Raw genomic sequence first — 13,864 nt, 5'->3', positions numbered from 1 at the left:
CATCCCAAACAATTGCAAAAGTTTGCTCCGCAATTAGAAGTGGTATTACTAGGTAAGAACAGCTGGTGTACTTTGTTTGTTTTATGTACAACCCATCACTTTACAGCAGTTGCAAATGTATGCCAGCTCATTTTCCAGACACTTAAAACTGGAAGAGCTCCTGCATTGTCTGCAGATCCAGACTCCAAAAAATCTTTGATTAGCTATAAATCATTTAATGTATCAGATCAAGTTCTCCTGTTTTGTCTGCTCCTAGATCAAATTTTCACGTTCTTTTCACTTGGGAATTGCTTTAGCACTAATCATTCATTCCTTGTCTCTTTAATTTTCACTCTTGTAATGGGAATTCCTGTCTTTTCCAACAAACTATTAATTCAAATGTGAATGTTTCATATGGAGATTGTGTATAGCTGGTGGACAGCAGTCAAAGTAAGTAGTGTCTAGTCACTTGTGAATTGCCTCTAGTGATTCAGTGGTATGTATTTATTTACAACTAGTGTAGGCTTATTTTACACGAAATGATATAGGACTGTAAGGCTGCTTGTGTATTTTCATGGCTTTGAGTGTCATCAACAGAGTGGTCTCTGCTAATATAGTAGTACATTATTAGCAATGAAGCATTACTTAATGAAATATGTTTGTCCCTACAGGGATAGAGACCTTCACTTGTCAGATGTGGAGTTATCCTCACACATATGCACAGATGGCTGTGCATTGGCTTAAACAACAAAAGAAGCCCACTCCTTCTCAGCCTGCCTAAGCCATTTTAATTTTGGCTGTGATTATGTGCAGACATTTTATGTTGAGTGCATGATGCATGTGGTCTGGCATCCTTTTTCACTACTGGCATACTCATCAGAACTTAGGTGTATCCCACCTACATACCTTTGCCTTTGAAATATCAAGATGGCTGTCATCAGGAGAGGCTTTTGAGCTAAACTGTTGAGGTCATCGCTAACAATGGTAAACATCTGCAGGCAAGCTGTACTAGCCAAGTGACTTCTTTTCTAATTGGCATTGTAGAAGAGGTGATGATCCACTGACTCAATATTTCCCACGTAGATGGCCTTGTAATGCCTCTCTGTTGCGCAAAAAGACTTCCAGTTTTGGCCGTTAAGAGTTCCAGGTCAGCTTTATCACAAGATTTTGAAACCAGGTCTGGACTTCAGCTCTTCTAATGAACTGCCAAGGATGTGTCTGGTTTTGAGAATAGATTACTTTATGAATCATCAGACCACCTTCATGGCATATTTTGCTTGTTTTATAACACTTTTTTTTATAACAACTTTCAGGTCCTTATGAGTTCTTTAAAGGAAGTTTCACTAAAGGATTTGTTTATCCAGGCTGCTTTCTTGTTAGCACTGACATTGGCAAGGAGGCCTAACAAACTGCATACTCTTTCCGGTCTGTATATTCACACCGAGAAATGGTATGTATTAGACTTTCATACATACTGTGCTTGGTTTTATGGCTAAAACTCAGTCTTTCACCAGCCCCCACTGTTGTAGCTGATACAACTAGTGAATAAAGATTTGTTCTTGTGTTCTGTAAGAGCTGTGATAATTTATCTTTGGAAAATTAATCCTTATGGAAGGTACAGTGGGAGATTGTTATTTATTATTTTTAGCCACCAGCAAACTAAATTGAGGGCTTACCAGCACACTGCTAACTCACAGGCATCATATTTTAAATCATAAGTCATAAATCAGGGTGGTATCTTTATCACCAGCCTTTTAAAAATAGCTTGGAAGTGGACATTCTTATCTATTGCATTTCCATGAAATTTAATACTCTAGAATTCTGTAGGAGACCATTTCCATTGGCCTTAGCACTTCCAGGTACTCATTTGAAGCAGGCTTTTCTGACTCCTCCTCATCTTTAGCATTGAACTTTGGAGCATCTGCCTCTGTGATCTGTAAAGATCAGTATGTTTCTTTCATTTCTTTTCCCTGTTAGGATTTTTGACGGTTAAAAAAATAGAGGCTGACCAACAAGATGTTTATCTGTTATCATGAAACCTTTTTAGCCCCAGTGACTTAGACTATTAGGCTCCTAATTCCTGTGGTTTATCTGGATCCAAGGCCCTAACTGGGTAAAATGATGGGTGACATGAAATGGCTACAGTTCCTGAGGCTGTATCATTTATTATTGAATAAAAACAATATTCATTCCTTCCTTCTGACACCATTCTCCCTTTGGCAGTAAGTTAGACAGCAATTGGAATCATTTTAATGCTTTTAGAGGGCACTTTTGAGCCTGGATATGCAGATGGCAAAGTGGGAGCATATCTGGAAAATGAACTGACGGGGCATTGTAAAGTGATGAGTTCTTTATAGGTAATATTCATTTTAGTTATTGAAGAATTGTCTTACATATTTGTTTATTATGCTTATTTCATTTTAATGAGAAAAATTTTCCTCTCAAATTTCACTGAAACAAATATAGTTACAAGTTAGTGCACTTAACATGAAAAAAAGTCCTCTTGTATATCTTGACTTTCATAACGTTTGATGATACTTTGATCTATATTTTAGTCATTTGTTTCATCAGAATTATTATTAATTGTCTTCCGGTCATTGTCCACTGATGCACTACCCAGGTTGGGTACTTTTATTTTAAAAATTTCTCATGCTGTTGGTTCAATAATCGCTGTCTTGTCAACAAATCATTTAATTGTTTTATGTAGAAAGTACAATATAAATATTTTCTAGTCTTAAGAATTTTGTTGTACAGAGTACAAGTATAACTGAAACCAATGATTTGCATTTTTTCCCTAGATGGTTGGAAAACATCTGCATCTTATATAACTAGACTAGTTGCACAAGCAACAACTGCTCTGCCACGCATCAATTACTCCTTCCAGTTGAGCAACAGTGGAATACTATTGACTGCTGTTGTTGGTAAGTACTAGTAGAATTACTGTTTGTTGTTTGAAAAATTGTCCAGGCAGACAGATAAGAATGGCAATAATCCATTCAATGTGTTCCATAACAACCCATTGATTATAAGATGCCTTATTTTGTGCAGAACTAATTCCAGTCACACCATTATCCTGAAAGGAACACACCCACACCATATGATTAACTTCCTCACTGCTTCCATGTGCACTCAGTGTTTTGTGATTTATAGCATCAGCATCTTTGCAATCCTCTCCCAGATCTTCTTTATTAAGAAATTATTTTCATTTTAAGTTTTTCTTGACAAAATAGAGGATTTTACTCTAATTAAATTTTGTTTTATTTTGACTTCATATTAATTAGGAGAATGTAAATTAAGATTGCTTTGTTTCCTATAGTATTGCTGATTCTTGCCATTTCTGTTCCTTTTGGTGTGGTAGGGTGTGAAGTCCTGGTCTACCAAGTGTCTGGTATGAAAAGAGGAAGGCCAAGAATTATTTGCCATTTTCCTTTGATTTCCTTTTGTCAGACTTCCCTACCTATTCTGCATTTCCTGCTCATTCTCACCTGGCTTGGTCGAAGGCAGGTACATGTATGGAGAGGGTTGCCCAACACATGCTCTGTGGCAGTGAAAGTTTAAGATGCACTTGCAGTTGTCTTCCCTGAGTGCTTGTGGTCCATCACCTGCTTCTTTGCGACTTCATATAGCAAACCAACTGTCCTTCTTGGGTTGGTACTGCTGATAGGCCTAATGCCTATTGCACACCTCCATCAACTCTGCCCACGCATCTGGAACGAAAACAAGATGGCGATGCACACCTCTCCCCGCAGGGAAAGGAGCACAATTAGTCAAACCTACTTCCCAAAGCACATCCTGATACATCCAAGCTTTGGATTCACAAGCAAGCCATATAGTATGTGAAAATCCAAAGTACAGGCAGCGAATTAACCCTCTTACGCCGACTGGACGTATTTTACGTCGACATTTTTTGTCTCCCGTGTGCCGACTGGACGTATTTTATGTCGACTTACAAAAGTTTTTTTTAAAATTCGCGGAAAAATACTTATAGGCCTACCAGCCTAAAACTTTTGAATCACGCGCCTTGGGGGATGCTGGGAGTTCACGGATCAAGGTGTTGTTTTGTTTACAATCGTTACACAGGCGCGCAAGCGCGAATTTCTTTCTTGCCGCACTAAAAAGTATCTGTGACACATCTCGGAAATTATTTCGTCACTTTGACATAATTTTTGTACCATTGTAAATTAGCCTTTACATGAAGTATTATATATGAAAATGTGCGCATTTTTATGTAGAATACAACAATAAAATACTCATGATTGTAGCTTTTATCAGTTTTGAGATATTTTCATATAAATAACGATAATTGCCAAAATTTCAACCTTCGGTCAACTTTGACTCTACCGAAATGGTCGAAAAACGCAATTGTAAGCTAAAACTCTTATATTTTAGTAATATTCTATCATTTACCTTAATTTTGCAACTAATTGGAAGTCTCTAGCATAATATTTCGATTTATGGTGAATTTATGAAAAAACTTTTTCCTTACGTCCGCGCGGTAACTCTTCCGAAAAAAAATCATACATGCGATTGTGGTAATATTTGGACCATTTTAAAATTAGCCGTTATATAAAGTTTTATATATGGAAATGTGCGCAATTTTTTTTTTTTTTTTCATGCACAATACAACTAAAAAAACAACCCATGGTTGTAGCTTTTATCAGTTTTGAGATATTTTCATATAAATAACGATAATTGCCAAAATTTCAACCTTATCGGTTCTACTTTGACTCTACCGAAATGGTTCGAAAAAAACAAAAACACAATTGTAAGCTAAAAACGCTTATATTCTAGTAATATTCAAGCATTTATCTTCATTTTGCAACAAATTGGAAGTCACTAGCACAATATTTCGATTTATGGTGAATTTATGAAAAAAATAACATTTTCTTTACGTTCGCGCGGTAACTCTTCCGAAAAAATCATACGTGCGATTGTGTAATGTTTGCACCATTTTAAATTAGCCGTTACATAAAGTTTTATATATGAAAATGTGCGCAATTTCATTTAAAATACAACAAAAAATAATTGAAGGTTGTTGCTTTTCTCATTTTTGAAATATTTGCATATAAATCACGATAAATAGAAAAAAACCACGTTCGGTCAACTTTGACTCTACCGAAATGGTAAAAAAACGCAATTGTAAGCTAAAACTCTTACAGTCTAGTAATATTCAGTCATTTATCTTCATCTTGAAACAAATTCAAAGTCTCTAGCAAAATATTTAGATTTATGGTGAATTTAAAAAAAATCTTTCCTTCTTCCGCTCGCGGATTTCCTCCGCCACAAATCTCCGAAATGCGTACTTCCCATTCTCGGAATATTTGCTCTGTTTCATATTAGGCATTTCATAGTTTTATATATGAAAATGTGCGCAATTTCATGTAGAATAAAACGAAAAATATTTGAACGTTGTAGCTTTTCTTATTTCCGAAATAATTGCATATAAAAAAAATATATATAAAAAAATTCAACATTTGGTCAACTTTAACTCGTCAGATATGGTCAAAAACTGCAATTGTAAGCTAATACTCTTACAGTATAGTAATATTCAATCATTTGTCTTCATTTTGAAAGAAATTGGAAGTCTCTAGGACAATATTTAGATTTATGGTGAATTTTTGAAAAAAATATTTGTTTACGTCAGCGTGTTACGAATTCATGCATTATTTTGTGATAATATTTTCTCTGTGTTGCTTTTATTGTTTTACAATGTGTTATATACCAAAATGATTGCAATTTAGTGTACATTACAACGAAAAAAAAGTAACTTGTTACCTTTAACCGTTTTGCACACAACGCGATTTGAATACAATTATATATGAAATTTCGTTTTTGCGCTATCATATATCGCATTATTTATATATGATAATGATATTTTTTTTCATTTCTGATGGTTGCATACTAAACTTCAGCTAATGACAAAAAAAGGAGCCAAAAATGAACTCTTAATCTTGAAAACTAAGCGCGCTGTGATTTTTTGAAAAAAATATTTTTTCCGCTTCCGCGCTCACTCTGAAACACCTCCGGCACACGGGAGACAATTTTTTTTTTACCGCTTCGGCGTAAGAGGGTTAACTGTATCTGAAGAGTTTCTGCACCTACGACCTACTACATGATGTGTACCCCAACGTCAAAGCTGTCGAAGATAATATCTGAGTGTTTATCTGCTTCTTGTGATATCCAGGAAATCTCGAAGCATGAGAAGGCTCCATGTTCACAATAGCGCCCGGAAATTCCAAACACAACAGATTCAAAACAACAGGGGGCAAACTAAACTGGCTTTAAAAAGGACGGAAGCAAAGCACATCCTCTCTTAAAGGTGGTAAAAAAATAACTAAGGGGTCACAAGTTAAAGAGGGGTATGTGGGTGGCTCCACATGACTCGTGACCAACCACAGATGCCAATAGTCCCTTGCATACACAATTTTTTAAACTTTACTAGTTTCCAACTGGCGCTAAGTTTTTATCCTATTGTAAATACCTCAGGTTTGTTAGTTATGAAAAATACAAATTGATTAAAAATTTGTCATATTGATGTGACCTGCCTTTGATATCCTTGGTAGCCCATGACCCATTGTTTTTTGCCTTCTTAGATTACTTAGGTGTGACAAGGCCAGCATTGATCATGTTGCTGTTCCTGTTTAGGAAATCAACCCCGTTCACTTTGTTCAGAGCACACAGTTTTTTAATGGCTTTTTTGCTGCGCACAGTTTTAGCTTCATGTATTGTATGTATTGAAGTATTTTATACTCGTCCATATTGTAATGTGAGAATGGCCATCTTAAAATTCTGGGGTTCTGATAAAAATATTGTCTTTGGAAGAAAAGTTTTTATGATATACATTGGCCAAATCTGTCAGTGGTTGGTAAATGTAGAGCACAATATTTTTATTGTAGTTATCGATGGAAATTAGTAAACTGTTGCTTATAGAGATGGAAGACAATAAAGAAGCATGTACTGTCCTTGTTTGATCATTTTTGTCTTTACATCAGTTGTCCATGGTTTTTTAATCGTATTTGTTTCTGATTATTTAGTGAAAGTGTATATTTTTTTTTAATTTGAAAGAAATTACTTTACAAATAACTGTTACATTCTATATTAAGTTATTCAGTTTATTGCAAATTTGTTTATATTATCATTTTAAGAATCCATTTCATCTGCGATCTAGTTGTAATTATTATACATGTGACTTTTTTATGTTGATTTGATGTTGAAATTTCTAGGTGAAGGTTGCGAGGTAAAATCATCTGACAGTAATGTTTTGTGGTTGAAGAACAACGTACTTCCAAAAATTGTTAAATGGGCAACAGAAGTTGAAGATGATGGGATGAAACCAGAGCGAGGGTCTCTCACTCTTATGAATGTTCAGGAGTACAACGAACTTTATCAAAATCTAAAAGTCAAGTATGGACAACCTTTAGTTGAGGCAAGTTCTGTGCTAGCTGTTGATTTTTGTAAAAATGTTAATTGGTTGTTACTTTTGAGATGTTTTTATTTAGTAATGTAATGCCATTAATTGAACATAAAGAAACTGAATTGTTATAGAATATTTAGGAGAGTGGTTATTTTTTTCTTTTACAGAATTGGCCAGAGAATACTGATCCTCAAAAATTTGTATTTGAAGATGTGGCCATTGCAACTTATCTTATTTTGTTGTGGAGAAAGGAGAGAGAAGTCAAAGGCATCACTGATTACCAGACATTTGTTGACTTGGGATGTGGAAATGGACTCCTTGTTTACATTCTCTCAGGAGAAGGACATAAAGGACTTGGGATAGACCTCAAAAAGCGAAGCATCTGGGACACTTTTCCAGAAAGAGTGGTTTTGCAGGTAAACCTTTTTTAAACATATTTTCTTTATTGGTGGAGCACTAAAACCATTTATGCAATTGTTTTATATTTCATATGACCAAACTTGAGATGTATACATAAGTTGTAAGAGCAGTTTGTAGTCACGTATCCATTTCTTTGATTTAGTTATTGGCGTATAAGTATACCACTGCACAAACTTGTTACTATTTATAGACTCTAAAGGGGTTGAAGAAATCTATACTCTGCATTTCTGTATTATTATTGACTCATTTTATAAAAACTGGTTAACCTAATATTTAATTAGTATTGCTTTCATTTGTACTTTCATTTGTATTTTTGTACACTTCTCTAAAATGTTTTCTATGTTTTCACAAGGACATAGCAAGTCAATGGCCTTTTATGGTTTATTACATACAAATATCTGGAAATGATAAATAATCAGGATGATAGTGTACTATCTTTTTTCCTGTTAAGTTGGTGAATAGGTAGTTTTACATTCTTTGCTGTGTAGGTAGTTTTACATTCTTTGCCTTTCCTATTTTTAATTTGATAATTTACTTAAATTGTAAATTTTGCTACTTGTAATCTTATAATTTTTAATTAGTCTTAGATCTTTAGTGCTGTTATTCCTCCTTAATGGCATAGTCTTAGAGCTTTAGTTCTCTTATTCTTCCAAAGTGGCATCGTAACTACCATTGTGGCTTCATTGAGCTTTATTGCCCATAGTTTGTATGCAGTTGATGCCATTTACACACTTTTTCTTCATACATCTCCTCCATCAACATGACAGCCCTTGCTTACCCTCTGTCTGCAGAGACTTTGTAGGACATGTATGTACAGGTACAGTGTATATGTATTTCATATTTGTTGAGATGTGCCGTTTCTTTTCCAGGAAGGTGTTGTTGAACCCTCATGCAAAAATCTCTTCCCTGACTATGATTGGTTGATTGGTAACCACTCTGATGAACTAACTCCATGGCTTCCTGTCATAGCAGCCAAGTCAAAGTATACAACACGCTTCTTTGTGATTCCTTGTTGTGCCCATGATTTTGATTGCAAATACAAAAGACAGCATGCTGGGATAAGCCAGTATGCCGATTATATTCAATATATTAAAGAAGTGGGCTTAGTTTGTGGTTTCCACATGTCACAGGACAAGCTGAGGATTCCTTCAACAAAAAGGGTTTGTCTCATTGGGCAAGAGAGAACGTATAGTTTTGATGATTCACCCCGGGTCATGAGGGGTATTGATGAATTCATACAAAATAGAAATGAGTTCAATGCAAAGGCAGCTGCTTTTGAAAATGGAACCAGATTTGTTAACAATGTTGATGAAAGTGGTAAAAGGACTGCTGATTCTCTATGGTCAACCAATTTCAAGGCCAGGGAAGCAGTGCAACCAGTCCGCAATTGTACAAGGTTGAAGGATGATGTGAAGCATGACTTGCTTGCTACTATTGTTGATATTCTCTTAGAAAAGAAGCACCTAGTTGAGGTAATAATTAGCTTTTCTTTGTTTTGTTTTGTGTATTTATATTTGAGTAAGGGGACACTTTGAAAATATTTACGGTTGTTGGATATTCAGTATCATTGTGGATAGGTCATTTTTTACATTTAACATATATAGCACTAGAAATGTCCATAAAGAGTTCATGTCTAGTGTAATAAAAGTGACGATATGGAAATAGCTAACTAATTACTGTTTGTGGGATCATGTTATGAAGTGAAAGAATTCAAATCTATCTATTGTGCACATCATATTTCTTTATTTTTCACCATTTTTTAGAGGATTATTAAAAGGTATGGAAAAAATTGTTAAAAGATTTTCACTTAAACAGTACATCAAACAAAAACTAATAACAAAACTCAAAAGATAGGTTCTCCATTAATAGTACAATCTGACGATAAAGGTTTTCCATTAATAGTATAATCTGAGGTTTTTGTCTTACCCATGATTGCGTGAAAGGTTTTCCATCTAGTGTGTGAGTAACTGTTGCATATTGAACCTGGAGGTGGTATTTGGTTGTCTTAATGGGCACTTGCTTTTGTTTATGGGGCCTATTGAAATTATTATTGTTACTTGCTTCATTTAAGTAAAAAGCTTTAGCTATGCCATGAGCAATCCATCAACAGTGGCTTTGATGTTGCATCAGCTAATTGTCTTACTGTAATTTTGTTTTCATTCACAGTCCATCACTACCTCAGAAAAAGATTGAGGATTTAATGAGGTTTTTCATGTAAGTTATGAGTCCCAGAAATTGTTTTGAAGATACATAATATTAATGGACTACATTTTTCAGGTTGATGTTGGTTGCCAAAAATCAGTTTATTGGGATAAAGGCAGAAGTATAAACTTGGGAGACTTAGCCAAACGAATTGGCCCAGAGCGGTTGTTATCCTTGAAGAAGGAGTGTGGAGGCCTCCAGACATTACTGAGAAATCACAGACACATGTTCTCTATTTTGCAAGGGGAAGTTAGTCTTCAGGTAAATGGTAGCTTTTAAAATGTTTTAATTTTACAAATGATTTGCATAGTTATGTTGGTATTGCAGAAGTATTTTGTCTTTGGAAGAAGTGGCCCCGAAATCCTAAGAGTAATGGCAGTGCAGCAACACTGACAAATTTGTAGAATAGAGGCAGTCGGTAATTGTTTAAAGACTGCCTAGGAAGGAATAAGATTGGTGTGGCAGTACATAATCTCCCCCCAACTCTTCAGCCAGTTTGTTCTATATCATTCCATTTCTTCAAATCTCATTTGAACATGTAACATTAGTTATGTCTGTATAGAATCGGCATCAGGTTAATAAGTATACGATTTTTTTTCTTATTTCTACTTCTTTTCCCTTCATCACTGACTGCTCTTCTCTCATCTTATGTCACTGTTTCCTTTCACCTTGCTCTAGTTATTGCACAGATTTTAGTTTTTTTTTTTAATCTTCACATTGTAGTTTGTGTTACTACACTGATGTATTTCTCTTCCTTTTTTTTCTATTCATATCTCTCTTCTTCTCCCAACTGAATAGACCCTTGAGTCATTGCTTTCCCCTTTTCGCTACCATTATTTCTGATTTTGACACTGTTCTGGTAGAGTGGCCTTCTGTGGATCCTTGTGAGTTACTTCTGAAGACATTCAAACCTTCAGGGAAAGAAAACTGACAACTAGCTCCTCTCATTTTTAAGAATTCCCATCTTTGTAGGCCTTGGATCCTGGTCTTCCATTCCTCTTCTTTCATATAGTTAATAGGACAATGACTCATCTGCTGACTGTATTTCAGACTGTTTTAGTTGTTACATCCAGCTGTGCTTTATTTTCACTAGTGACTACATTTATCAGGACCCTTTCATCTGTAATTGTTGGTTATAATGAGTTTTGTCAAAGGAGGCATGACTTCTTTTTTTCCCTTTATTTTCCCTCTTGTTCACAATTTAGACCTTTGCTTCAGTGATCAGTCATCAAGAACAACTACACCTGACTCGGTGTGAAACACACCCATGAACGCACTCACTCTTCAATCTTGCTATAAGGGAAAATGAAAAACATGACTAATATACAAAATTACATATGGATAATCTTCAGTAAGCTATAATTGAAATAGAAAAATCAATATCCATGTATAAGATAAATGTTGTGCCGTTATTCTACCACTGACTGACTGCAGTCCTGTATTTTGACCTCCTGGTGCAGACAATGTGATTATCTAAGCACATTTTTCATAAACATCTCGAGAAGAGTACCTCTCACTCTGTCACACTCCTTCACTACTAAACAACAAAATAATGGAAATGGTTACATAAAAGTATTACCAATGTTATTATTGGAGAAACAAATCCACAGTTATGTATATTTACATATATTTAAAGATAAATCTCTACAGATAGCTTTTGGGAATCTGTTCAGTTCCCCTTTGGAAAGCTATATGTACAGATTTATATTTAAGTATATGTAGATACGTATACATATCTGTGGATTTGTTTTTCTATTTTAAGACTCGTGCCACAATGAATATTTGTTTATGTTATTATTATTATGATTATTATTATATGTATTAATAGTTACTGTGTTCTAAAGGGTCCACAATAATACAAAGTGTTAAGACTCTGAACACTTTGTATTATTGTGGACCCTTTAGAACATTATATAAACTCTCGCGATAGAGAGTTTTTCCCTACTAATAGTTACTGTATTACACACTTAAAAGAGAAACACCTTTTTTCACGTACTTCATTCCTTTAAGCTCTAGTAATAAGAATACTAGAGTGAAGGAAACCACTGCCTTACCCAGAACCTCGTAATCTTCATTAAATGATAAACTTCTCTCTGATTTTTGTTAGGGTTGCATCCAATCTATTGGCTGTTTTAAGGTAGTTGACCATTCTTCTGACTTTTACTTTTCATTTACAATTTTGCCAATTGTTTTATTTGGCTTTTACCATTTTCTTGCTGTTATATGTGATCCATCATTCTACTGACTATTCTGATGGTTTTCTATATTTTCTTGAATTGTCCTGACCATTATATGATACTGATGTTACACTGAATTTCAACCACTCTTTTGATCATTTATACTGTTGTCCCATCATCATTTCAGCTGTTCCACTACTACGATGGCTCATGGTGTACTCACAGTTTGTTCTTTCTGATACTCCGCTCTTTTTATGCCTCCACCTTCCTTCATCAGCACCAAGCCTTGCTTTATGTTTTCTTAGTGTTCATGTTGGATTTTTTTTTTTCTTTGAAATACCATGTGAATAGTTGCATATTAAATGGCTTAACCAGACTTGAGTAAAATTCTTGATATTTGTAGGACTGGCTTGAAGATATTTCTTCTGTATATGAAGTGTTGTCTATTAATTTGAAAAACAAAAGATTTGAAGCTTATTATTAAATTTATTATGAATGTTATCTTTTGAGACATTTCATGAAAGAAATTAGATAGTCACATAAAACATTTTATTGTAAACATTAGATTGCATTAATTTTGGGTCTTGAAGAATATTGATCCAATGTTGAATGAAGTTGGGTTATGCTCATGTAAATATTGAAGCCATAAAACTTGTATTCATTGTTGTTTTTCTCTCAATAATTTTTGGGTTTATTCCAGATTCCTGTGACTGAATGGAAAGCCAGTGTTCCAAAGGATCGCATTAAAACAAAACAGTGTTGGTTCCATCACAACCACTACCAGAATTGTCCATTGCCCTCATCTGCTTGTATATATGCTCATGGTGAAGATGATATTAGAACTAATTTATAGAAATTTTTTATTTGTTCTAAGTGCTTTTATTTCTCCTTTTTGGGTTCAGTCACGATTAACATAATATATTAAACTAATATGCCTTGCTGGATTTATTCAAAGAAAGTAACAGTGCTAAAGAAGGAATACGTATACTAATATTTTTGTCTACAAAGTGAAATGGTTGAATATTGCTTACTATAGTGCATTTTATTACAGTACTTGAATATCTTTGATATCTTGATAGAAAAAGAATATGCACTAGCAAAATTAAAAGTTCTGCAAACTAGAGTATGTATGTATACATACATACGGCAAACTGATTTCATACAACCATGAAAAAGTAAGATAGAAGGTACCTACATGTTTCTAGGACTACTGGTACCATTAAAAAACGAAATAGATAAAGGGATTATACTGTGCAGCAGATACAGGAAAATTATTTCCGATTTACGAGCTCACTGATAATAATATACGTTACGCCAGAAAACTACGTATAGTCAAACAAATTCCCTGGGCCCATAAGGATAACTTTTATTTGTTATTGATCACTGTTTAGAGCAATATAAAAACTTTCCATTCCAAATAATTCTTTAAAAGCAAATTGGTGAGGGAATATAAATGAGAAATTATGCATCATACAATGAAAATCAGTAATTCGTCATAGTAGGAGAAAAATTGCGAAAAAACTCTTGGTGGGAACCTGAGTTGAAAATGTTTGTGTAATGAATTGGAAAGATGGCGCTCAATTAATAACAAGTTGATCAGCTGAATAAAAGTCTAACAAAAATGCACAAGTTTTCTCCGTTAGTAGAGCTCCGGAAGGAAAACCCGATAGGA

The 13,864-nt window shown here is 34.5% G+C and overlaps 1 protein-coding gene across 1 annotated transcript in view; it reads left to right on the top strand.

Annotated features, from left to right (window-relative positions):
- Positions 1–13,061, top strand: part of LOC135194984 (probable tRNA (uracil-O(2)-)-methyltransferase) — a 25,287-nt gene extending 12,226 nt beyond the window's left edge. Inside the window, 7 exon segments of the mRNA XM_064221237.1 lie at positions 17–52; positions 2,778–2,900; positions 7,203–7,405; positions 7,561–7,809; positions 8,683–9,285; positions 10,091–10,276; positions 12,893–13,061. Coding sequence (XP_064077307.1) covers positions 17–52; positions 2,778–2,900; positions 7,203–7,405; positions 7,561–7,809; positions 8,683–9,285; positions 10,091–10,276; positions 12,893–13,045 — 1,553 coding nt within the window. The 3' untranslated portion in view covers positions 13,046–13,061.
- Positions 13,062–13,864: the final 803 nt, after the last annotated feature.

The sequence above is a fragment of the Macrobrachium nipponense genome, chromosome 15, assembly GCF_015104395.2.
Source record: "Macrobrachium nipponense isolate FS-2020 chromosome 15, ASM1510439v2, whole genome shotgun sequence".
Lineage (NCBI taxonomy): Eukaryota > Metazoa > Arthropoda > Malacostraca > Decapoda > Palaemonidae > Macrobrachium > Macrobrachium nipponense.
The sequence above is the reverse complement of the archived record's forward strand: the minus strand, read 5'-3'. Positions and strand labels throughout refer to the sequence as shown.